General features: G+C 42.5%; 1 protein-coding gene across 4 annotated transcripts in view; it reads left to right on the top strand.

Moving 5' to 3' along the window:
- Positions 1-27413, top strand: part of SRPK1 (SRSF protein kinase 1) — a 90586-nt gene that overhangs the window by 19423 nt on the left and 43750 nt on the right. For all 4 annotated transcript variants that reach the window (XM_019029652.4, XM_019029651.4, XM_019029650.4 and 1 more), the window contains 4 exons: positions 13336-13454; positions 15300-15408; positions 16112-16199; positions 17411-17498. In XM_019029652.4, coding sequence (XP_018885197.2) covers positions 13336-13454; positions 15300-15408; positions 16112-16199; positions 17411-17498 — 404 coding nt within the window. The remainder of the gene's footprint in view (positions 1-13335; positions 13455-15299; positions 15409-16111; positions 16200-17410; positions 17499-27413) is intronic.

Below are 27413 nucleotides of genomic sequence, written 5' to 3'. Positions count from 1 at the left end.
AAAAAAATTTCAGGAAAAATATATATGGAAAAGGTAGTGGGAGAAATTTAGCATTTATTGAGTTCCATTGTGTGTAGGTGCTAGAACCTAAAATAGCATCTCGTTAAATCTTTGCATCACATCTAAATAAGTGTGATAACTCTAGAAGGGATACAGCGATGACTGGGACACAGTCCTTTCCTTCAAGAGACTTAGGATTTCTTAAGGGAAATAAGTATACAAACATGATTTTCTTCAGTCTTCTGTAACAAAGTACCAAAAACTGGGTGGCTAAACAACAGAAATTTATTATCTCACAGGCTAGAAGTCTAAAAGGTGTCAGAGGGTTGATTCCTTTTGAGGGCTGTGAGGGAGAATCTGTTTCAGGCCTTTTTCTTGCCTTGTAGATGGCCATCTTTTCCCTGTGTCTCTTCACATCGTCTTCCCTCTATATGTGTGTGTGTCTCTACATCCAGATTTTCTCTTTTTAAAAGGACAGTAGTCATGTTGGATTCGGGCTTATCCTGATAACCTCATCTTAACTTGATCACCTCTGTGAAGACTCACCCTGTATCTAAATAATGTCACAATCCCAGTTATTGGAGGATAGCACTCCAACGTATCTTTCTAGGAGGGGCACAATTCAGCCTCTAACACAGGCCTCAGAAGGCAGTTCCCTGCATTAGGAGATCTTAACCATTCTCCACTCCCAAGACAGAAAAGACTAAAGTTTATATGTAAGTAAACTAAAGTTTCAAAGGTGCTTTTTCCAGTCAGCGTTTAGTCTTTCTTTCTCTCTTTAATTTTTAGTTTTTTGTTATTTAAGAGATGGAAATCTCACTGTGTTGCTCAGGTGGGCCTTGAACTCCTGGGCTTAAGTGATCTTCCACCTCAGCTTCCTGAGTAGCTGGGACTACAGGTGTGTGCCACCATGCCCAGCTTTAATCCATCCTTTAGAGCCATAACTAAATCATTTCTAAGACCCCAAACATACCATCTTTAAATCCGTTCCTCTCCCTGAATTTCCATTTTCTGAAACCACCGTTTTGAATCATTCCAGATAACTCCCAGCATCGCTCACCTCCTTACTCAAATGTCACAACACTATTTAAAATAGCATGAGCACACTGTGTCCCCTTGCCCTACTTAATTTTTCTCTATAGCTCTCTTCATAGCCTAACATTGTGGAGCATGTATCTCCTGGAGAGACTGAGATAGGACTTTGCTGTCCCAACTTTTGCTGTTCACCAGCTAAAACTCAAGAACCGGATAGGTTCAGATAAATTAGGGCTATTTTTTGTCACTTCATGCTAGAATGTAAACACAGTGAAGGCAGGGACCCTATACTTGCTCACAGCTGCATTCCCAGTGCCTAGAAAAAAGTACCTGGGATATCTACAGACACTCAGTAAAACTAAGTTGAATAAATGAACACATACTTGCTTGTTTCTTTTCTTTTTTTTTTTTTGTTTGTTTTTTTTGTTTTTTTTATTTTTTATTGATCATTCTTGGGTGTTTCTCGCAGAGGGGGATTTGGCAGGGTTACACGACAATAGTGGAGGGAAGGTCAGCAGATAAACAAGTGAACAAAGTTCTCTGGTTTTCCTAGGCAGAGGACCCTGCGGCCTTCCGCAGTGTTTGTGTCCCTGGGTACTTGAGATTAGGGAGTGGTGATGGCTCTTAACGAGCATGCTGCCTTCAAGCATCTGTTTAACAAAGCACATCTTGCACCGCCCTTAATCCATTCAACCCTGAGTGGATACAGCACATGTTTCAGAGAGCACAGGGTTGGGGGTAAGGTCACAGATCAACAGGATCCCAAGGCAGAAGAATTTTTTCTTAGTACAGAACAAAATGAAAAGTCTCCCATGTCTACCTCTTTCTACACAGACACGGCAACCATCCGATTTCTCAATCTTTTCCCCACCTTTCCCCCCTTTCTATTCCACAAAACCGCCATTGTCATCATGGCCCGTTCTCAATGAGCTGTTGGGTACACCTCCCAGACGGGGTGGTGGCCGGGCAGAGGGGCTCCTCACTTCCCAGTAGGGGCGGCCGGGCAGAGGCGCCCCTCACCTCCCGGACGGGGCGGCTGGCCGGGCGGGGGGCTGACCCCCCCACCTCCCTCCCGGACGGGGCGGCTGGCTGGGCGGTGGGCTGACCCCCCCACCTCCCTCCCGGACGGGGCGGCTGGCCGGGCAGAGGGGCTCCTCACTTCCCAGTAGGGGCGGCCGGGCAGAGGCGCCCCTCACCTCCCGGACGGGGCGGCTGGCCGGGCGGGGGGCTGACCCCCCCACCTCCCTCCCAGACGGGGCGGCTAGCCGGGCGGGGGGGCTCCTCACTTCCCAGTAGGGGGGGCCGGGCAGAGGCGCCCCTCCCCTCCCGCAAAGGGCGGCTGGCCGGGCGGGGGGCTGATCCCCCCACCTCCCTCCCGGACCGGGCGGCTGGCCGGGCGGGGGGCTGACCCCCCCCACCTCCCTCCCGGACGGGGCGGCTGGCCAGGCAGAGGGGCTCCTCACTTCCCAGTAGGGGCGGCCGGGCAGAGGCGCCCCTCACCTCCCGGACAGGGCGGCTGGCCAGGCGGGGGGCTAACCCCCCCACCTCCCTCCCGGACGGGGCGGCTGGCTGGGCAGAGGGGCTCCTCACTTCCCAGTAGGGGCGGCCGGGCAGAGGCGCCCCTCACCTCCCGGACGGGGCGGCTGGCCAGGCGGGGGGCTAACGCCCCCACCTCCCTCCCCGACGGGGTGGCTGGCCGGGCGGGGGGCTGACCCCCCACCTCCCTCCCGGACGGGGCGGCTGGCCGGGCGGGGGGCTGACCCCCCCACCTCCCTCCCGGACAGGGCGGCTGGCTGGGCAGAGGGGCTCCTCACTTCCCAGTAGGGGCGGCCGGGCAGAGGCGCCCCTCACCTCCCGGACGGGGCGGCTGGCCAGGCGGGGGGCTAACGCCCCCACCTCCCTCCCCGACGGGGCGGCTGGCCGGGCGGGGGGCTGACCCCCCACCTCCCTCCCGGACGGGGCGGCTGGCCGGGCGGGGGGGCTGACCCCCCACCTCCCTCCCGGACGGGGCGGCTGGCCGGGCGGGGTCTGACCCCCCCCACCTCCCTCCCGGACGGGGCGGCTGGCCGGGCGGGGGGCTGACCCCCCACCTCCCTTCCGGACGGGGCGGCTGGCCGGGCGGGGGGCTGACCCCCCCGCCTCCCTCCTGGACGGGGTGGCTGCCGGGTGGAGACGCTCCTCACTTCTCAGACGGGGTGGCTGCCGGGCGGAGGGGCTCCTCACTTCTCAGACGGGGCGGCTGCCAGGCGGAGGGGCTCCTCACTTCTCAGACGGGGCGGTTGCCAGGCAGAGGGTCTCCTCACTTCTCAGACGGGGCGGCCGGGCAGAGGCGCTCCTCACATCCCGGACGGGGCGGCAGGGCAGAGGTGCTCCCCACATCTCAGAGGATGGGCGGCCGGGCAGAGACGCTCCTCACTTCCCAGATGGGATGGCGGCCGGGCAGAGACGCTCCTCACTTTCCAGACTGGGCAGCCAGGCAGAGGGGCTCCTCACATCCCAGACGATGGGCGGCCAGGCAGACGCTCCTCACTTCCCAGACGGGGTGGCGGCCGGGCAGAGGCTGCAATCTCGGCACTTTGGGAGGCCAAGGCAGGCGGCTGGGAGGTGGAGGTTGTAGCAAGCCGAGATCACGCCACTGCACTCCAGCCTGGGCACCATTGAGCACTGAGTGAACGAGACTCCGTCTGCAAACCCGGCACCTCGGGAGGCCGAGGCTGGCAGATCACTCGCGGTTAGGAGCTGGAGACCAGCCCGGCCAACACAGCGAAACCCCGTCTCCACCAAAAAAAATACGAAAACCAGTCAGGCATGGCGGTGCGCGCCTGCGATCGCAGGCACTCGGCAGGCTGAGGCAGGAGAATCAGGCAGGGAGGTTGCAGTGAGCCAAGATGGCAGCAGTACCGTCCAGCTTCGGCTCGGCATCAGAGGGAGACCGTGGAAAGAGAGGGAGAGGGAGACCGTGGGGAGAGGGAGAGAGAGGGAGAGGGAGAGGGAGAGCGAGAGCCTTTTCTTTTATTTTCTACCTACAATGCTAAAATTTATGTTCAGGCACTGTATTAACCACAGGAATAACATATCCTCGCAAATGCCCTATGAGGTAGGCATCATTTCTGCCTTCATTTTACACGTAAGGCGAGAGGCGCAGAGAGCTTCTTACACTAACAGTTTGTTCAGAGTTTTGGAGCTCTGGTAAACTGTGGAGCCAGGATCAAACTCAAGTCTCCTGACTCCAGAGACCTTTGCTGTAACGATTATCTCTGCAGTGGTCCCCAACATGTCTGCTTTCTGGTTCCCCTACATTTTACAAACCTTACCAAAGGAATCTTTTTTTTTTTTTTTTTTTTTGAGATGGAGTCTTGCTCTGTCGCCCAGACTGGAATGTAGTGGTGCGATCCCAGCTCACTGCAACCTCTGCCTCCCAGGTTCAAGCGATTCTCCTACCTCAGCCTCCCGAGTTGCTGGGGTTACAGGTGCCCGCTACCATGCCCAGCTAATTTTTGTATTTTAGTAGAGATGGGGTTTTGCCAAGTTGGCCAGGCTGGTCTTGAACTCCTGACCTCAAGTGATACACCCGCCTCGGCTTCCCAAAGCTCTGGGATTACAGGCATGAGCCACCGTGCCCGGCCCCAAAGGAATCTTTCTAAAGCATTTCTTCTGTAGGGCCACTCTAATGGCTCCACTTCCTTCTTTGTAAAGTGCTTCAATGCTTGACATTTAAGACTCTTCACAGTCTAGTTCTGTTGGGGGCAGAGGTGTAATGGACTTTAACTGAAGAATGAATAATAACTAAATACGAAAGAGAAATACCTTGTACACATCCCGGTTCTAGGCATTTAGGATATGCCATTGAACAAAAAAAGGGTGCCCTCATGAAGCTTACATTCTGGGAGTGTCTGGAGGAAGACAATAAAATGCCAAGTGCTGAAGAAAAGTAGCGGGTTAAGGGGAGTGGCAGAGGGCATGTGGCAAACACTGCTGTTTCATATAGGAAAGCCAAGGAAGTTCTCTGAAAGGGTGCCACTTTAGCACAGGCCTAAGAAGATATGTATAGAGAGATGGGTTGGAGAGGGGGCAATGAAGAGACAGATCACGTAAGGTCTTGTAGGCCATTGGAAAAAAATCTGTTTGGAGTGTAGTGGTTGCCTAATTGTGCTTCATTAAAGATCACCAGTGTTTTGTTTTGTTTGTGAGATGGAGTCTCGCTCTGTCGTCAGGCTGGAGTGCAGTGGTGCGATCCCGGCTCACTACAACTTCCACGTCCCAGGTTCAAGCGATTCTCCTGCCTCAGCCTCCTGAGTAGCTGGGACTACAGACACGCGCCACCATGCCCAGCTAATTTTTGTATTTTTAGTAGAGGCAGGGTTTCACCATGTTGGCCAGGCTGGTCTTGAACTTGTGACCTCAGGTGATCCGCTTGCCTTGGCCACCCAAAGTGCTGGGATTACAGGTGTGAGCCACCGCGCCCGGTGTCTGTGTAGGATTTGTTGACATTTTTGTTTTGTTTTGGAAAATGTGAACTGGAGTTCAGAGGGCTTTAAGAGGGAGGTTTTAGGGAAAACAGATAAGAAGGCCTGCTTGACACTGGAAGAACCTGACAATATGATAAATTAACTTTTTTGAGATGGAGTCTCGTTCTGTTGCCCAGGCTGAAGTGCAATGTCATGATCTCGGCTCACTGCCACCTCCGCCTCCCAAGTTCAAGTGATTCTTTTGCCTCAGCCTCCCAAGTAGCTGAGATTACAGATGCCTGCCACCATGCATGGCTAAATTTTGTGATAAATTAACTTGTAAAAAATATAGTAATACATAACTTAAAAAAAATTTCTTTATTTCAGTAGTTTTGGGGTACAGGTGGTTTTTATTACATGAATGAGTTCTTTAGTGGTGAATTCTGAGATTTTAGTGCACCTGTCACCTGAGCAGTGTACACTTTACGCAATATCTAGTCTTTTATCCCTAACCCCCTCATCTTCTCCCCAACTTAAGTCACCAGAGTCCATTATATCACTCTGTATATCTATAAGTCCTGATAGCTTAGCTCCCACTTATAAGTGAGAACATACAGTATTTGCTTTTCTCCATTCCTGATTTACTTCGCTTAGAATAATGGCCTCCAGCTCCATCCAAGTTGCTGCAAAAGACATTTCATTCCTTTTCATGGCAGAGTGGTATTCCATGGTGTATAGATGCGACATTTTCTTTATCTGTTCGTTGATCAGTGGGTACTTAGGTTGGTTCCGTATCTTTGGAATTGAGAATCGTGCTGTTATAAATACTTTAAAAGTTCATTGCATGGATACATTTTCAAATATAGTAAACATTCATAATGCAATGTATTGATCAGCTGGCCTGCGTAGATGATCCTTTTAGCAATTACAGGTTTTACCTTACATGAACAAATTGGTAATCAAATTTAAATAAACATACGGGTGATCTATGCAGCTAATAAATATATTCAACCCACCTCTTGTTGGACATTTAGGTGTCTAATTTGTTCCAATAGAATACGCAGTGGAAGCCTTTTTAAATAAAAGCTACAGCCTGGGTGCGGTAGCTCATGCCTGTAATCTCAGCAATTTGGTAGGCTGAGACTGGAGAATCACTTGGGCCCAGGAGTTTGAGACTTGTCTGGGTAACATAGTGAGATCACATCTCTAAAAAATTTTAAAAATTAGCCAGGCATGGTGGTGCACGTCTGTAGTCCCAGCTACTTGGGACTGAGGTGGGAGGATCACTTGAACTGAGGAGGACAAGGCTGGAGCGAGCCGTGATAGCACCACTGCGCTGCAGCCTGGGCGGTAGAGTGAGACCCTGTCTCAAAAATAAATGAATGAATTAATGAATTAATTAAATAACTGCTACACAGTCCTCTGTCTCACCTTTTCCCTAGACATAGGTCTACTTCCTAAAGCAACTACTTTTACCCATTGCTTTTTGTTTATTTTATTAATAATTGGATAGATGTGCACATCTCCAGCATACTTACTGCTATTCTTTGATTGATCAGCTTTAGCTATTACCGTAAATTCTTGCTATGATTGAGGAAGATATAGTTCACTTGTACTATCACCACTTTATCTCTCTCTTCCTCTAAATAAAGCACTATATTTGGACCTGGTTTTCTAAAGCTTTATTGAGACATAATTTGCATGCCATAAATTCACCCATCTAGTGTACATTTCCATTGTTTTAATATATTCAGAATTGTTATATCTCACCATGATCTAAGTTTAGAGCATTTTTATCCTCCTGTAAGAAAACTCCAAACCCATTAGTAGTCACTCACCATTACTCGCTTTACTCAGACCCTGGCAACCGCTAATCTACTTTCTGTCTCAATGGATTTGCCTTTTCTGGACATTTCATGTAAATAAAATCTTATGATTATGTGGTCTTTTGTAACTGGCTTCTCTTAGTATAATGTTTTCAAGCTTCATTCATCTTGTTAAAGCAGGTATCAGTACATCATTCCTTTTTATGTATAGATATATGAATTTTGTTTATCTGCTCAGCAGTTGGTGGACATTTGGATTATTTCCACTATTTGGTTATTATGAATAATGTTGTATTTGTATATTCCACCCTGTCCCCAGGAATCAGTCAGCATTTTACTTTATAGTACATTTATAATAAGTTTCTGCATTTCCAAGGTAACCAGATCCCATTCAGGTTAACACTACTGGTAACAAAATCATACAACTATGCATTGTGAACATCCATGTACAACTTTTTGTGTGGATACATGTTTTCATCTCTTGGTATATACCTAGAAGTGGAATTGCTGGGTCATATGGTAATTCTAATGTTTAGCATTTTGAGGAATTAACAAACTTTCCAAAGTGGTTGTGCCATTTTACATTCCCACCAGCGATGTGTAAGGGTTCCAGTTTTTTTCACTTCTTCACCAACACTTGTTATTATCTATTTTGATTACTTTATAACTTTAATATACCTTGAGTAGGAAAACTTCAAACTGTTTTGTTGTCTGCTCTCACACCACAACAATGAACACAGACTCCTGTGACCAAATGTATGAGACTTTTTCCCCCGCCATACACCACCCAATCAGTTCTGCAGCAGATACCAGCTAGATGTCCTCTGATTCAATTCAGTTCTGACAATGTCTTCTTGGAGACCCCACGGATTGAGGGCTCACTCCTCAAGACTGCCTCTCCCCCGTTTCCAGTGCCAGTTGCAAGCCCAGGTTGTTTTACCTGTGCTTCTGATCAACTGGCTATAAATTGCGTTTCCCATGACACCTCCTTGGGTTGAATTAATTTGCTAGAGGAGCTCACAGAACTCAGGGCAACATGTTTACTGGTTTTTCTAAATAAAGGATATTACAAAGGATAGAGATGAATAGATGCATAGGGCCTAAGGTATGGGAAGGAATGCAGAGCTTCCATGCCGTCTCTGGGTGCACCACCCTCCAGGAATCTCTACTTATTCAGCTGTCTGGAAGCTCTCCATACTTCATCCTCTTGGGCCTTTCATGAAGACTTCATTGGATAGGCATGAACAAAGCATGGTCAACTGTGTAGAAATGTGATTGGACAAAAAGAGTACGACCTAATAGACTGAGTATGGAAACCCAGCAGGGCCTGTCTGTTCAGATTCTTGGCCTCTCTGTGCATCATTCCTTCCCCCAAGGTATGGGGCTCTGAAATGGGGATCTTATGAATCAGGATCAGATAAGGTAGGTCAGATAATTTCTTTATGGAAAGGCACGGGAGGTTTACGTTACTGCATTGGGAAGAAAAAGGAGCAGGTGAAAGAGGGCAGGAGGTCTGTTTTCTGAGGCCTGCTTTTGAGGCCTAAAGAGCCCCAACATTATAACAAAAGACTAACAAGGGCTGTGGGAGTTACGAGCCAGGAACTGTGGATGAAAACACACACACACACACACACACACACACACGCCTCAACCTTTGTTTTTGGTTTCATTAACTGTAGGCACTTTAGCTTCGTAACATGAGAATATTGGTGGACTTTTCTTTCTCTCCCAACTGCCCCCTAAATTCTGTCTTTACAGTGTTTACAAAGAATCCTTACGTTCTACTTTGTAGCCATAATTAAGTATTTTGTGCTTTATCATTAGGTTGATTTTGAAGTAGAAAATCAATAATCTGCATTTACGTTATTTTGACTGTGTCTTGTGCTATAATTACATAACTTTTTTTGTTTAGATTTTGTTTGTTTTTTGGAATTCGTAATTATGTTTTTCTCCCTTGTGTTACCTCTTTTTTATCATATTGTTAGATTCCTCCAGAAAGTATGTCTCAAGCATACTTTCTTGTCTTTGTTTTTTTCCCCGGAATCTCTCAGAGCTCTCTGGTCTCTGGCTCTAGGTCAGATTAAATGCATTTCAGGCCTTCTCTATAGTTGTGCTCTTGGAACTTCCTTTTTGGCTCTTCTGTTTTTGATCTGTAAAACAGAATCCTGTGGATCCTATGTCTTCTTTCTCAGTTTTACTGCTTTGTTTTCTTGACCTCAAGTAACTTCTTCAGACAAGATGAATGGGAGATAAGTTTCAATGTTGGTCCATATTTGAAAAACTTTATTCTGCCCTCAAATGTTGTTGATACTTAGACTAGGTTAAAAAAAAAATCCTCAGAATTTAGAAGTCATTGCCTCATTGTCTTTTAGTGTATTGGCTTTCTGATGAGATAGATGATGACAGTCTAATTACTGCCCTTCTAGCTTTTTTTACCTAGAAGCCTTTAGAGTCCTCTTAACACTGGGATTTAAAAATTTCCCTCATAAAAAATTAAGTGGAGCTTCCGTTCAATCTCCAGAAATGTCTTGAATTTCTTTAATAATTTTATCTCTTCTATTTTCATAAGTTTCTCTTTCTGCAGCTCTATTATTCAGATGTGGGAACTTCTGGTTTGATTGTGTTTGTCTCATCTCTTTGAGCATTATTATCTTGAGTAGAGATATTACGGGATAATGGGTGATTATGAGATAAGTGGGCATTTTTCCCCCTACATTTAGGGAATGGTCAAGTTTATTTTCTAGAACTTCTTTCTGACTTTACTCATCTTTTAGACTAGAGCATCATAGTCTGTATGGAAATCAGCATCATTTAACATTTCTCTATTCATATTAACTAGTTTTTAAGTTTTGTCTTTCTCCTGAATGCATATCTCTCTTCTAGGGTCAGTTTTCCAATTGCTTATCTTGGTCTCTGTCTTTGGGGCCGTGGGCTTTCCTCAAATGTTCGATGATCCTTAGTCACCTTTTATTTTTATGGATGAGGCATTAGAGACCTGATTGATAGCCCTACGTCCCTAGCAAGGCTTTTTCTTTCTTTCTTTTTTTTTTCTTTTATTTGAGACAGAGTCTCGCTCTGTCGCCCAGGCTGGAGCACAGTGGCATGATCTCGGCTCATTGCAACCTCTGTCTCCCAGATTCAAGCAATTCTCACACCTCAGCCTCCCGAGTAGCTGCAATTACAGGCGCATGCCACTGCGCCTGGCTAATTTTTGTATTTTTAGTAGAGACGGGGTTTCACCATGTTGGCCAGGCTCGTCTTGAACTCCTGGCCTCGGCCTCCCAAAGTCCTGGGACTATAGGCATTAGCCACCGTGGCTGGCCAGCTTTTTCTTTAGAGTAAATAGTTAGGAGGCTACCTGTGTGATGTTTGGTCCCACTGAATGCCAGAATCTGGAAAAGTTTACTCTGGGGTAGCATCATCCACACTAACAGCATTTGTTCTTTCCAGTTTATTTTATTTTCTTTAGAGAATAGACCTCCTTTTTTTCCGCCTGCAAGATAAATACCAGTCTGTCTGCTGTGCAGTGTACGGTGTCAACTCCATTATACAAGCCTTCAGTTAATCATCCCTCACCCCTTTTTTTTTGAGACAAGGTCTTGCTCTGTCGCCCATGCTGGAGTGCAGTGGCACAGTCATGACTCACTGCAGCCTCAACCTCGCAGCTTCACGCATTCCTCCCACCTCAGTTCCCCTAGTAGCTGGGACTACAGGCACGTACCACCGAGCCCAGTTAATTTTTGTGTTTTTCTTAATGATGAGGTTTCACCATGTTTCCCAGGCTGGTCTTGAACTTTTAGGCTCAAGGGATCTGCCCGCCTTGGCCTCACAAAATGCTGGAATTACAGGTGTGAGCCACCGCAACCGGCCCCATTTCATTTACTTTCATTAAGTTTGAATCAGAGAATCTGTTTCAGAATTCCATCTTAATCTCAAATTGGAGAATGTTGTTGTTCATTCAGACTCCTTATTTCCACTTAGGAAAGTGGGCCAGTGTATTACTAAATAAATTTCCCAAAGACATGTTTTCAGTTACAATGAACATTGAATCATGCAGTTTTATAGCTAATTTTGTGTACCCTGGGGGATTAAAAAGAAAATCAAGAATTGAGGGAGGTTGGAATGGCCACCAAAAATCTAAATCATTAGTTGCATCAAGGTATTTCTTATGTCTTAAATAGCTCAGTCATAGCATGTAACTGGTTTTGCTATTAAAATGTTTTTCTGTTAATTGAATCTTTTGAAAAAATAATCTGATGAAACAGGTTGATGAAAAGGTAAATAAATACTGAAAAATTAAAATTAAGATGTATTTTCCTTTAGCTATTGAAAGGAATGCTGTGTACCCTGCCTTTTTGTTTTGTGTTGTTGTCGTTGTTGTTGTTGTTGTTTTTAGACAGAATCTTGCCCTGTTGCCCAGGGTGGAGTGCAGTGACGCGATTTCGGCTCACTGTAACCTTTGCCTCCTGAGTTCAAGTGATTATTGTGCCTCAGCCTCCCAAGTAGCTGGGATTACAGGTGCCTGCCACCACACCCAGCTAATTTTTGTATTTTTAATAGAGATGGGGTTTCTTTATGTTGGCCAGGCTGGTCTCAAACCCCTGGCCTCAAATGATCTACCTGCCTTAGCTTCCCAAAGTGCTGGGATTACAGGCATGAGGCCCAGAGGTACCCTGCTTTTTTTTGCTTAAAGGTCCTAGAAGACAGGCAACTAATAAGTGTCAGAGCCTGAATGTAAATTCAGGTTTTTATGCTGCTTGACTTCTCAGTGCACAAACGTTGTGATATAACTAATTGAAGACATATAGAGAAGGAAATCAGTAAATATTTTTAATGCATTATAAAATGAAATATGATTTTTAACTATCAAATAAGCTAAGTTTTCAGAACGAGGTAGTACTTAAATACCAAAAGCCCATGTGTGGCTGGTGGGGATGTAACTTAGTACAACGTTTTTGGGAAGCAGTCATACTACATAAAAATCATTAGAAGCTAAGCATTCATGGCCACTGACTAGAAGGAAATATTCCAAAATTTTAATAGTTGTTCTGATTAGGTATGCCTTGAAACAAGTGTTTTCCAAATTTTCCACATTTAACATGTTATTTTTGTAAATAGGAATGTTTTAACCCCTACTTAGTAGTTTAATTTTAGGGAAATAATTCTAATTACAGAATAAAGATTATCCAAAAGTATTCAACAACTATATTTTTAGTAGTGAAAAATTGGAAATAAATGTCCAGCTGAGCAGAATGTGCCAAAGTAAGCAGTGATACTTCTAAGGGAAGCATGTTAAGATTTTTTTTTTTTTTGAGACAGAGTTTCGCTCTTGTTGCCCAGGCTGGAGTGTAATGGCACAATCTTGTCTCACCGTAGCCTCCACCTCCCGGGTTCAAGCAATTCTCCTGCCTCAGCCTCTCAAGTAGCTGGGATTACAGCGTGGGGTGCCCACCACCACGCTGGGCAAATTTTTTGTATCTTTAGTAGAGATGGGGTTTCACCGTATTGGCCAGACTGGTTTCGAACTCCTGACCTCAGGTGATCCACCCACCTCGGCCTGCCAAAGTGCTGGGATTACAGATGTGAGCCACCATCCATGCCTGGCCTCCATGTTAAGATTTAAGAGATTTCATAGAAATGAAAAAAGTTTATAATAGAAAAAGCCAGATGCAAATTTGTTTATGTAGTATGTGATTACAGATAAATATTTTTATGAAGATACAGCAACATAATGGAAGAAGAGTCAGTAGTTTATCAGTGATTATGTTTGGATATTGAGATTCAAGTAATTTTTCTCCTTTGTACTTTTTAATATTTTTCAGATTTTATTTATTATGTACTGAAGTTTTTAAAAAGTATTTTTCTAACATGAGGTAAAACTACAGCTAATATTTTCCTAGGCTGCCACTTGGTAATACTCTGTTCATATTATCTGAAAGTTTAGTTTTTTGTGGGGAGGGCGGCATTTGATAATGTCTTATTTTCTTCTGTCCAAATGGAATGGGCATTTTTGTATCATTTCTTAGATCTGAAACTCAGCACCGAGGCTCTGCTCCCCACTCTGAGAGTGATCTACCAGAGCAGGAAGAGGAGATTCTGGGATCTGATGATGATGAGCAAGAAGATCCTAATGATTATTGTAAAGGTAAGTTCATAAAGAGGTATGAAGTGAGACATGAGCCATCTATTTGCAATTTCTCATTTGGATGTTTGATCTGTCAGCATAAACGCAGTTGTATTGCTGTTTACTTGTATCCTTTTCTCTAAAACATAGGAAATAGTATTTGTTCTTAGTCTGACTTAATTTATCAAAGCCTAATTTTATATTAAATGTTTTTACCTTTTTCCTTTTTAAAAATTATAATACATATTTACCTTAGAAAATTTCAGAGCTGTGTTAAACAGAAAAGAAAGTAAAAGACTTCTGCAATGCTATCAGCCACATATAACCAATGATAACATTTTGGCATATAGATTTTTACAAAATACCTTCTTACTACTTTTTTTCTCATAATGATGGCTGTTAAGTTAAACTGGGATGACAGACACTTAAATGGTGTCATCAGGTTGCCTGTTAATCTTTTCTGTTTCTTGATGAGACTTTCTAGAGTCTTTGGGTAGGAACACAAAATGGAATGTATCATACCATCTAGAAGACTGTGGTCCTTCTTATTCTCAGCTGACAAAGATAAATATGAAAATACCTTGATTCTTGCCACTGTTGGCAGCCTTTTCAGGCCTTCTTCTGTTTTCTGGTTTTTTGGGGGTTTTTTTGTTTTGTTTTTTTGAGACAGAGCTGCCCAGGCTGGAGTGCTGTGGCACGATCTCAGCTCACTGCAGCCTCTGACTCCTGGGTTCAAGCGATTCTCGTGCCTCAGGCACCCACCACCACGCCTGGCTAATTTTGGGGATTTTTTGTTTTTTTTGTTTTTGAGGCGGAGTCTCGCTCTGTCGCCCAGGCTGGAGTGCAGTTGGCGCGATCTTGGCTCACTGCAAGCTCTGCCTCCCGGGTTCATGCCATTCTCCTGCCTCAGCCTCCCGAGTAGCTGGGACTACAGGCGCCCGCCACCATACCCGGCTAATTTTTTGTATTTTTTTTTTTTTTAGTAGACACGGGGTTTCACCGTGTTAGCCAGGATGGTCTCGATCTCCTGACCTTGTGATCCGTCTGCCTCGGCTTCCCAAAGTGCTGGGATTACAGGGGTGAGCCACCGCACCTTGCCGTTTTTTGTTTTTTGTTTTTTGTTTGTTTTTTTGAGACAGAGTCTGGCTCTGTCATCCAGGCTGGAGTGCAGTGGCACAATCTCCTCACTGCAACCTCCACCTCCTGGGTTCAAGCGATTCTCCTGCCTCAGTCTCCCGAGTAGCTGGGACTACAGGCATGCACTACGATGCTGGCCAATTTTTGTATTTTTAGTAGAGACTGGGTTTTACCATGTTGGCCAGGCTGGTTCTCAAACTCCTGACCTCAGGTGATCCACTCACCTCGGCCTCCCAAAGTGCTGGGATTACACGCATGAGCCACCATGCCTGGGCTGTTTTGTTTTGTTTTTATTTAGAGAAAATCCCGTTTGCTTACTTGCTTTTTTTTTTTTTTTTTTTTTTTTTGCTAAATAAACAGAATTATTCTGTCTCCTAAAAAACACCTGAGACTGTAATTGTAAATAGATATATATGTTTAGATAAACCTATTGAATTATTGAGAGACAAGAATATCATGATATACAACCTTTTTATTGTTTTTGGATGAGACTGTTGTAGGTTCAATCTAAATCATTGATCTTACTCACTTTTTTTAATAACATGAATTCAGTAATACTATGTGGCCGATTTGACTATTAAGATTTTCTTCTGTTGAATTGATTGTATAAAAGAAACTTTTTATTGATAAAAGGTATATAGATGTTGAAAAATGTGATGTAAAAATGCCTTTTCTTACCATTGTTTCTCATCCTGGTTTTTCTGATTATATTTCCCCTGTTTCTTCCAGGAGGTTATCATCTTGTGAAAATTGGAGATCTGTTCAATGGGAGATACCATGTGATCCGAAAGTTAGGCTGGGGACACTTTTCAACAGTATGGTTATCATGGGATATTCAGTAAGTTTTAGTGGTTCTGTAAAAGAATTAGTTAGATGATGTCTAAATGTGTTTGTCTGAGTTTCCACTGCTGATCCAGGCTTCAATCTATCTCTAGCCTGATTCATTTATCAGAATTTTGTTGTTGGCAATAGTCTCTGTATTCTTGGAGAAACCACTTTTCTTTCGTGAAGAATCAGTATTATATATCTCCCTTTCTACTATAGAGACAGGAGTGATTAAATTAATGCTGGTAAAGCTTTTGTCGTTTGATTTTTTTGTGATTTTTATCATTTTCTTTTCACCGAAGTATTTCTTCTGGCTGCCTGTGGGAAAATATTACAGCTTTTAACCTTTTAGTTTTTGCCTATATACAGATATATACACAGAACACTTGGAATTTGGTAATATCTTTCCCCTTATTTATCCTCATTTTGCAGTTTTGCTTGTAACTCAGGGAGATATTCAAAAGAAGGATTTTAACTCAGAGAAAATGTTCAACAACTGAGATTATCTGAGAACAGATTTTTTATTCTTCCTATAAATGAAATCTGGCCAGTTAGTGTCATTAACAAGTATAAATGTTCCCATAGAAGTAGCTTGTTTGGGCTACAGGGAAACGTGAAATCAATATTTGTCCTTTTTAACCATCTTATAGCTAAATCTTAGCTTCCTAAAGTAAGGGTAGGCTATGTAGTCTTAATTGCCTGTGTTTGTTTCTTAGGGGGAAGAAATTTGTGGCAATGAAAGTAGTTAAAAGTGCTGAACATTACACTGAAACAGCACTAGATGAAATCCGGTTGCTGAAGTCAGTGAGTATTAGATTATATGTATGAATGTGAAGAATTATAAATAAATCAAGTTTCATTGAATAAAAACACACCAAGTGAAGACTCTTTAGCATGGATAATTTTCTCTATAAAGTTCTAGTAACCTTAAAGAGGTAAAGGAAGACAACAATATTTACACATTCCATGCATGTAGTAGGGAACTGGTGGCAAATGCTATGATGAGAATTCTTCTTACACGCATGAACCAAAAAAAAAGCCTTTCAAATGAATAAAAATATTCACTGAGCATGTTTTACAGGCCGGGTAGCTACTGTCATAATGTTTTTTTTTCCTACTATGGTTAAAAGGAAAGTTGTGTAAATAAATGTATAGCATCTTTTTTGTTGTTTTTCAAATATGTTATAGAATACATAATAAAAATACTGTATTTACTGATTCCATTTATACCTGGAAACTGAGATAAATTCTATCAAAAATGTATTTTTAGTTCTGTTTTAAATTAGGAATATGCCAGTGTGGTAGAGGGAACTTAAACTCAGAATTAGAAAACCTGGGTTTAGGTCGCCTTTACCCCGGTATGTCCTCCATGTTACCATTTTTTTCTTTCTGAGTCTCAGATTTTTTATTCATAAAGTGAGAATGTTGCACCAGGAGATTTCTATGGCAGTAGTTTTCTTTTTTATTTTCAACTCCTGGCCTCAAGTGATCTGCCTTAGCCTCCAGAGTAGCTGGGGTTACAGGCACAAGCCACTGCACCTGGCTTAAGACAGTACTTTTCAGAATGTCCGTTTGTGACAAGATAAGGAGCCTTGTACCTACCCAAAAGTAAATCAACATACTGTTTTCTTCATTGAGAAAGTTTTTCCATGAAAAAAAAAATGTCCGCTGAAAAAAACAGTGTGGTTAGTGCTGTAGTTGATTTGCATCCTGCAAAATCTTCTTAGTTCCTCATAGCCTGGTAATCATCAGTTAATTTGGAGGCCACACTTTGATTGATATCAGGGAGCAAAATAGTTTAATTAGAAAAATAGTTCCTGTTGGTTGTATTTCCTCTTATGAATTGACTATTTAAGATTTTTCTCCATTAAAGCTATTGAAATTTTAGTATATTTTAAAAATAGATTTATGTGAGCTCTTTCTTGTAGTTAATTTGCTGTAAGTATTCTTCCCCTACCATCTGGTTTATTTCCATGCTTTACCTTGTGCTAAACACTGTCTCTTCCCCACTACAGGTTCGCAATTCAGACCCTAATGATCCAAATAGAGAAATGGTTGTTCAACTACTAGATGACTTTAAAATATCAGGAGTTAATGGAACACGTATCCTTTTAAAAACCTATCTGAGAATAAATCATCCCAATCCCAAAGAAAGGAACTAGATTTGTTGTGTAGATGGCCTTGGTGTCTTTTCTAAGGCAAACTATAATAAAATTACCTCTTTTATTGTACACTTCTGAACACACATCTGAATTTTGTCTAATTTTGTGTGGTGTGATTTTTCAGAATATTGCTTTAAGCTTCTTGTCCTCTTTTCAGGCAAATTAAAGCGAAATCAAAGGAAACTTTTAGAAAATGCGTTGTATCACTAAGTAAAGAGTCTATGATGTTTGTCAGCACAGAAACTTTAAGGGAAGTAATTTCTTATGAAAAATACTGAGTAGGCTGGGCACGGTGGCTCATGCCTGTAATCCCAGCACTTTGGGAGGCCGAGGCAGGTAGATCACCTGAGGTCAGGAGTTCGAGACCCACCTGGCGAACATGGTGAAACTCTGTTTCTACCAAAATACAAAAATTAGCTGGGCGTGGTGGCAGGCTCCTGTAATCCCAGCTACTGGAGAGGCTGAGGCTGGAGAATCACTTGAACTGGGGAGGCAGAGGTTGCAGTGAGCCGAGATTGAGCCCACTGCACTCCAGCCTGGGGGACAGAGCCAGACTCTGTCTAAAAAAAAAAAAAAGATACTGTCTAAAAGAAAGAGAAAAAGAAAGAAAAAGAAAGGAAGAAAGAAACTGGATGAACAATTTAAGGTATGATTGTATTTGTTATACTAAGCCTCAACTTTGAAGAGGCTGTGAATGTAGTTTATGTTTAGAGTCTAAAAGGGTGTAATTGTTCGCGTTCTATTATAATGAAAAACTGACTTGTTTTATGTTTTTATCTGGATGTTTTAGAACTGTAGAATTGAAAGGAACCGTAGCTGATTTTCTTCACAGGTATCAAAGTGACGTGCGGTGAGCTAACGGAAAGGTTATTGCAACAGCTGTGCTTATAAAGGTCAATCAGATTTTTCAGTAAAAGATAAAGTCGAATCTTACTTAGATTGGATAAATCTAAAATCACCTGTTTATAAGCTGTTTTTAAAATGTATAAAGAAAGACATTTCATACATTATTTTACTTTTCATGCATGTTTAGCTTCCTTTAATGCACATTCCTAATTGCTGTTGATCTTTTTGTATTTAAAGGAGACAGGACTACATATGACTGTAGTTTCATGTAGACTATGGGAAGAGATTTGAACAGAGAAGCAGGAAGGAAGGGATGGGAAAGGAGAGAGAACAGTTGATAATGTGGAAAGACTATTGTTCTAAAGTCAATTCTGAGTCATTTCTTAGAAAAATACAAATCACAGATTACCCAGATGTCTAAGGAAAACTGCTGCAACCATCTTAAAACAGTATCTTGTGCTTATTGTGGTCACTTTGTAGATGGCTCTCTCTCTCTCTCTCTCACTCTCTCACTCTCTCTCTCTCTCTCTCTCTCTCTGTGTGTGTGTGTGTGTGTGTGTGTGTGTTTTCAAAGAATTAAGAATTCTAACCAAGGAATTTTTTAAAAACCTACACAGGGTGTCGTGATGGCCATATCTGTTTTTTCTATTATTTAATCTTGTAATGTTTGTCATTGTGTCAGATTTCTTTACTAATTTGCAAAAGTTCCAAGTAAAACTATAGAAATACTCTCAAATCTCCCCTGTAATGCTGAGTACCTTTATTTGACCCTAACTAAGCAAAGAAGGCTTTTTAACTATTGAAATATCTTAGTAGGTTTGAATTTCAAGTTCCAAGATATTTTTCTTTTTCTTTTTCTTTTTTCTTTTTTTTTTTTTTTGAGATGGAGTTTCACTCTTGTTGCCCAGGCTGGAGTTCAATGGCATAATCTCGGCTCACTGTAACCTCTGCCTCCTGGGTTCAAGTGATTCTCCTGCCTCAGCCTCCCGAGTAGCTGGGATTACAGGTGCACGCCACCACACCCAGCTAATTTTGTGTTTTTAGTAGAGATGGGGTTTCACCATGTTGGCCAGGCTGGTCTCAAACCCATGACCTCAGGTGATCTGCCCGCCTCGGCCTCCCAAAGTGCTGGGATTACAGGTGTGAGCCACCGCACCCGGCCCCCAAGATATTTTTCAAACATTGCTGGGTGGTTTCTCTGTAGCTTCTGTCCATTGATTCCCTATTTTATTCTTTTCTCCATTTGTTCTTAGCCATTTTTTCCTGTCTTTCTTCATCCTTATCTCCCAGCTGTCTTTGCTCCTGCATTATTTACTGCTGTTAGAGATTGAAAGGATATAACTCAAAACACTATGTTAAGGGTTAGTAATGGCTCATGTCACTCTCCTGCCTCTACCCGTTTTCCCAGCATAACATACCCACACAGAGCAGTACATCCACATTCGTGTGTATGTTTGTTCAGGTGTTTTTTTCTCTGGACCACTATCGTTTCTCATATTAAAATATAAAGGACCCTAAACTAGAAAGTTAGTTCTTACAGAATTCCATATAAACTGGCTCACTCTACTTGCCTGGAGGGTGAGGGGAAAAGAATGATTAAGAAGGAGGACAGCTGGTTTCTCTATATAATGTTGACATTAGCCAGTCATTATTGTCTACCTGTATGACCTCCTATGTCTTTAGGATACTTTTTTTTTCATGCTGTATACTGTCTGTTTTGCTAGCTCCTCTTATTCATAATGTGCCCTAAATGTGCTTACTCAATAACATAAGCCTTTTATTTTCAGCCTTTTGATATTTTCTTTACTCTGTCTCCCCATTAGATTTTTTTAAAGATATAACCTTGTGGGCCGGGTGCAGTGGCTCACACCTGTAATCTCAGCACTTTGGGAGGCCGAGGTGGGCGGATCACGAGGTCAGGAGACCGAGACCATCTTGGCTAACACGGTGAAACCCCATCTCTACTAAAAATACAAAAAAAAGCTGGGCGTGGTGGCGGGCGCCTGTAGTCCCAGCTACTCAGGAGGCTGAGGCAGGAGAATGGCGTGAATCTGGGAGGAGGAGATTGCAGTGAGCCAAGATAGCGCCAACTGCACTCCAGCCTGGGCGACAGAGCGAGACTCCGCCTCAAAAAAAAAAAAAAAAAGTAACCTTGTGATTTCAATTACTAGTGCTTCTGATTGCTACTCATTAGCTTTCTTTCACTCAAATTATTTGGCTCTTCCTTTTTGCCACTTGATTATGATGTTCTGTCAAGTTTTTTTTTAAGCTACTATATGTTTGGTCATTTTAATATCACTGCTTACAAATTAAAACATTTTCAAATTGTAATACTTCTCTCAACAAATAAAAATTAAGCAGATGGAAGCTAGAAACATTAAGAGAATAGCTTTACAATCCTATTTTATGTTTAGTCTTTTTAAGTAATCTGCATTTTAAATAATCTTGTTTTGATAATTTTTTTTATTTAATTGCTTTTTTATTTTTATTTATTTTGAGACAGAGTTTCGTTCTTGTTGGCCAGGCTGGAGTGCAATGGCGAAATCTCGGCTCACTGCAACCTCCGCCTCCCAGGTGCAAGCGATTCTCCTGCCTCACCCTCCCGAGTAGCTGAGATTACAGATGCACACCACCACGCCCAGCTAGTTTTTGTATTTTTAGCAGAGACGGGGTTTTGCCATGTTGGCGATCCACCTGCCACAGCCTCCTAAAGTGCTGGGATTGAAGGCATGAGCCACCATGCCCAGCATATTTAATTGCTCGTTTAAAAAAATTTCCTGGCCAGGTGCAGTGGCTCACGCCTATAATCCCAGCACTTTGGGAGGCCAAAGCGGGCGGATCACGAGGTCAGGAGTTCAAGACCAGACTGGCCAACATGGCGAAACCCCATCTCTACTAAAAATACAAAAATTAGCGAGGCGTGGTGGCACGTGCCTGTAATCCCAGCTACTTGGGAGGCTGAGGTAGGAGAATGGTTTGAACCTGGGAGGTGGAGGTTGCAGTGACCTGAGATCATGCCACTGCACTCCAGCCTGGGTGACAGAGCAAGATTCCATCTCGGGGGGGGGTAATTTTTTTTCTCAGCAGAATCATTGGTAAATTTCAAATATAAAGAAGTAGAAATAGTTTAATGAATCCCCACAGATCCATTACCCATTTTAGGAGTTATCAACTTATAGCCAATCTTGTTTTTTCTGTACCTCCTGATAATTCTGTAGCCAGTCTTAAACATTTTATCTGTAATTGTTTTAGAATGTATTTCTAAATGACAAGGACTCTTAAAATATAACCTAGCCAGGCACTGTGGCTCATGCCTATAATCCCAGCACCTTGCAAAGCTGAGGTGTTCAAGACCAGCCTGGGTAACATAGCAAAACCCTGTCTCTACAAAAATAAAAAAATACTAGCCAGGCATGGTAGCTCATGCCTGTAGTCCCAGCTACTTGGGAGGCTGAAGCAGCAGGGTGACTCGAGCCTGGGAGTTTGAGGCTGCAGTGAGCTATGATAGTGCCACTGTACTCCAGTGTGGGTGGCACAACAAGATGCATTCTCTGACAAAAAGATTTGTTAAATAAAAAGATAACCTGAATGCAATTATTATACCAAAAAAAAAATTGGGACCAGTTTCTTAGTCACAAGTTTCTCTAGTCAGTGTTTCAATCTCACCAAATGTCTTGTGCTTTATTTTCTTTTTGTCTTCTGCTGCTGCTGCTGCTACTACTGCTACTACTACTACTGCTACTACTGGTTGTTCTTATTGTTCTTGTTCTTCTTCCTCTTTGGTCTAATTTTTTCTTTATTGTGGTAAAATACACATAACATAAAATTGTGCAGTCATTACCATCATCCATCTTCATAACTTTTCATCTTGTAAAACTGAAGCTCTATACCTGTTAAATGGCTATTAGATCTCATTGGTTTATTGTGTTAAGTCCTCTATTTCCTTGCTTATCTTCTGTCTGCTTGTTCTATACATTATTGAGAGTGTGGCATTAAAATCTCCAACTATTATTGTAGAACTATTTCTCCCTTTAATTCTGTCAGTTTTTGTTTTATATAGTTTGGTGGTCTTTTAATAAGTATGTAAATGTCTATAATTGTTATATCTTCTTGGTGGTATGTTGAACCTTTTATTAATATAGATAATGTCCTTCTTTATCCTTATAACTTTTTCTGATTGAAAATCTATTTTGTCTGATATTAGTATAGCCACCCCTGATTTCGTTTGGTTACTATTTGCATGGAATCTTTTCTTCAGCCTTTCACTTTAATCTGTTTGTGTCTTTGGATCTAAAGTGAGTCTCTTGTAGACAGCATATAGTTGGATCTATATCTATATCTATATCTATATCTATATGTGTATTCTACCAGACCAAAGTAATAATCATACTAGCTTTTAGACTAATTATTTTTTGACATATTGGTTTTTTAAATCATGTAGAAAACAAAAAGAGGAGTTATAAACCATTATTAGAATATTAGCTTCTATAATTGCTCAAGTATTTACCTTCATTGATAATCTTTATTTCTTCATATGGATGCCTGGCTTTGTGTTATTGTTTAGTGTCTTTTCATTTCACCTTATAGGACTCCTTTGACCATTTCTTACAGGGCACATCTGGTAATGAACTCGTTCAGCTTCTGTTTACATGGGATGTCTTAATTTTTCTCTCACTTTTGAAATACTGTTTTTCTTAATATAGGATTCTTGGTTGACATTATTTTTCTTTTAGTATTTCAAATATATTGGCCCACTGCTTTCTGGCCTCCAAAAATTTTTGATGAGAAACTTGCTGATAATCTTAGTGAGGATCCCTTGTATGTGAAGAGTCACTGTTCTTGATGCTTTCAAGATTCCCTCTTAATCTTTCAAAAGTTTGATTATAATGTGTCTTGATGTGGATCTCTTTGAGTTCATCTTGCTTGATGCTCATTGAGCTTCTTGGATTCATGTCTTTCATCTAATTTGTGACGTTTTCAACCATTGTTTTTTTTTTCAAATATTCTGTCTGGCCATTTCTTCTTCTTTTCTTTTCTTTTCTTTTTTTTTTTTTTTTTTTTTTGAGATGGAGTCTCACTCTGTCACCCAGGCTGGAGTGCAGTGGTGCAATCTCAGCTCACTGCAATTTCTGCCTCCTGGGTTCAAGCCATTCTCTTGCCTCAGCCTCCCAAGTAGGTGGGATTACAGGTGCACACCACCACACGCAGCTAATTTTTGTTTTTCAGTAGAGATGGGATTTCACCATGTTGGCCAGGCTGGTCTTGAACTCCTGACCTCAAGTGATCCACTTGCCTTGGCCTCCCAAAGTGCTGGGATTACAGGTGTGAGCCACCGTGCCCAGCCTCCTCCTCTGTTCTTCTTCTGGGACTGCCACAGTGTATATTTGGTCTACTCGATGATGTCCCACAGGTCCCTTAAGCCTCTTCACTTTTCTTCAGTCTTTTTTCTTTCTATTCCTCACACTTGATAATTTCCATCACCCTAACTTCACGTTTGCTGATTCTTTCTTCTGCCTACCCAAATCTGCCTTTGAATCCCTCTAGTTAATTTTTTCATTTTGGTTATTGTACTTTTCAGCACCAGAATTCCTTTGGTTTCGTTTTAGTTTTTTTTTTTATCATTAATATCTCTGTTTTGTTTATACATTGTTTTCTTGACTTTCTCCACATCTTCCTTTTGTTCTCTGAGCTTTTTTTTTTTTTTCTGAGACAAGGTCTTGCTCTGTCAAGGTCTTCACACCACCCAGGCTGGAGTGCCGTGGTGCGAACACAGCTCACATCAGCCTTTACTACCCAGACTCAAGTACTTCTCCTGCCTAAGCCTCCAGACTACAGGTGCATGCCACCACACCCAGCTAATTTTTAAAATTTTGTAGAGATGGAGTCTCACTGTGTGGCCCAGGTTGGTCTTGAACTCCTGGGTTCAAGCAGTCCTCCTGCCTTGGCTTCTGAAAGTGATAGGGTTACAGGAATGAGCCACCACACCTGGCCTGAGCATCTTTAAGACATTTGTTTTAAAGTCTTTATCTAGTAGGTCTGCATCAAGTCTTTTTCAGGGACAGTATCTGTTGATTTATTTTTGTCATTTGAATATGCTGTACTTAACTATTTCTTCATATGCCTTGTGATTTTCTTTTGAAAACTGGACATTTAAATCTAATATGGTAACTCTGGAAATTAGATTTGGCCATATCCCTAAGGTTTGATGGGGTTTGTTATTTTTATTTATTTATTTTTTTGAGACAGGATCTCACTCTCTTGCCAAGGCTGGAGTACAGTGGCACAGTCATGACTTAAACTGCAGCCTCGATGTCCTGGAATCAAGCAGTCCTCCTGCCTCAGCCTTTCAAATAGCTGAGACTACAGTTGCATGCCACCACACCCAGCTAATTTTTTATTTTTTGTGGAGATGGGGTCTTGCTATGTTGCCCAGGCTGGTCTCAACCCCCTGGGCTCAAGCAGTCATCCTGCCTCAGCCTCCCGAAGTGCTGGGATTACGTGCATGAGCCGCTGTACCTGGCTCTGTTTTGTTTTTGTATTTGTTTTTCTTATGTAGTCTTTCTCTTCCAAGGATCAGCCTGAGATGTAAACGAAAGGTCTTTGCTCAGTCTGCATCTTTCCCTGGGCATGCGCAGTCACTTTCTGATTTTCCCTCTATATGCAGTTGCTTTTGAGTGTCCTAGTCTATTTATTTGTTTAGAGACAAGAGTCTCTCTCTGTCACACAGGCTAGAGTGCAGTGGCACAGTCTCAGCTCACTGCAACCTCCGCCTCCTGGGTTTAAGCGATTCTCCTGCCTCAGCCTCCCGTGTAGCTGGGATTACAGGTGCATGCCACCACACCTGGCTAATTTTCGTAATTTTAATAGAGACAGCGTTTCACCATGTTTGCCAGGCTGGTCTCGAACTCCTGGCCTCAAGTGATCTGCCCACTTTGGCCTCCCAAAGTGCTGGGATTACAGGTGTGAGCTACTGTGCCTGGCCGTAAATGTCCTAGTCTTAATGTCTGGCTCCCAAAGGGGAAAAAGAAAGAAATTGAAGGAGAGGAAATAGGGCACTGGCCCTTTAAATCCTTGCAAGATCACTTGAGCCAGAAGAGGGGATTAAAACAATGGAGGGGGGGTACAAAAATGGCCACCCGCCTCTCTGATACTTGGGGCAGGATCCTTTTTGCCCACCATGGCTCCAACAAACTGTGTGCAGGGCTGCTTGCTATAGGATTAGGGGATAGGTGGTTGCCACTGTGCTAAGAGCTGAAATTGACCAACATTTACAATAATTTATTATCCAAGCCTCTTCTTCGGGAAGTTGTGAGCCCTCAGTAGACTCCAGAGTTTCTTAAGAATCACATTAGACAGATTCTGCCAATGCATTGGTTGTCTAGGTGGGGAAACAGATTTCTGGTGGCTTCTTACTCCACCATCTTCTCAGACTCTTCTCTAGTTTATGATTCTTACTTGAGTCAGGATCTGTATGACATTTTGGCAGTTTATTACCTGGCATCAAGATATTGCAGGCTCACCTTGTGAATTTCCTGTCTTAAATCTAGAATCAGTTTTTCTCTAAGAAGCCCTAATTCCATTCAGTGGGAAATGACATCCAGAATCTAAGCACTTAGGGGTATGCTTTGCTACTGGGTGAATCTTTACCTTTATGATTTGTTGATTCATTGCAAAAAGCACATACTTTCACCTCCTTCCTGTCTTCCCTTTTTGGGGGTCACTATTTGAGTTGCCCCCAAAGGGATTATTTTTCCAAATTGTTTTATTTTGGACTAATTCTGTTGCTGTGCCATCAAATTCACTAATCTTTTTATTCTACGAAATCTAATCTGCCATTTATTCCATCCAGTGTGTTTTCATCTCTCACATTGCACTTTTTGTCTCTGGAAGTTCTTTTTCAAGTCTTTTTTTTTTGAGACGGAGTCTCCCTCTATTGCCCAGGATGGAGTGCAGTGGTGCAGTCTCGGCTCACTGCAACCTCCGCCTCCTGGGTTCAAGTGATTCTCCTGCCTTAGCCTCCTAAGTAGCTGGGACTACAGGCACGCGCCACCATGCCTGGCTAGTTTTTTTGTATTTTTAGTAGAGATGGAGTTTCACCATATTGGTCAGGCTGGTCTCAAACTCCTGACCTCGTGATCCGCCCACTTCGGCCTCCCAAAGTGCTGGGATTACAGCCATGAACCACTGCACCCGGCCCATTTTCAATCTTCTAAAAAGTACTTTTCATGTCTCTACTTAATTTTTTGAACATATGGAATGCAACTATAATAACCATTTATTGTCCTTGTCTAATTCTAACATCTGTGATGGTTCTAAGTCAGTTTCACATGATCGATTATTTTAATTTTGGATATGTTTTACTACCTGGTAATCACATTGTAAGTTTTACCTTGTTGGCTGCTGGATGTTTTGTATTTCTATAAATCTTCTTGAGCCTTGTTCTGGGATGGTGTGATGTTACTTGGAAAGTGTTTTATCCTTTTAGATTTTACTTTTATGATTTGTTAGATGGATCCAAAGCATTGCTCAGTCCAGATCTAATCATTCCCTCTACTGAGGCAAGACCTTCCCAAATATATCCTACCCAATACCCTGTGACTAAATTTTTCTAGTCTCTTTGCTGGGAACAGGCACTGTTCCAAGCCCTATGCGAATGCTGGGCATTGTTCTCTATAATCCTTTAAGATGTTTTTTCTTCTCTGCCTCTGCTAGTTTCCTCACACACATGTGCTTTGCTGAATCCTTGAAGGGGCGGGCCCCCTCTGCAAATCTCCAAATTTCTCTCTTTCTGCAGCTCTCCTCTCTCTGGTACCTTTTTCAGTGAATTATAGCTGCCTTGGTCTCTCCAGACTCTCAGCTCCCATTGATTCAACTTGTGGAGTCTACCTGGAAAGCCTTAAGGCAGTAAGATGGGGCAATCCCAGGGTTCCACTCTTGTTTCCTTTTTTCAGGGATCACTGTACTTGTTGTCTGATGTCCAGAGTCTTCTGTTGTTTTTGTATTTGGTCTG

The sequence above is a fragment of the Gorilla gorilla genome, chromosome 5, assembly GCF_029281585.2.
Source record: "Gorilla gorilla gorilla isolate KB3781 chromosome 5, NHGRI_mGorGor1-v2.1_pri, whole genome shotgun sequence".
NCBI lineage: Eukaryota > Metazoa > Chordata > Mammalia > Primates > Hominidae > Gorilla > Gorilla gorilla.
This window is presented reverse-complemented; position numbering and strand designations above follow the sequence as displayed.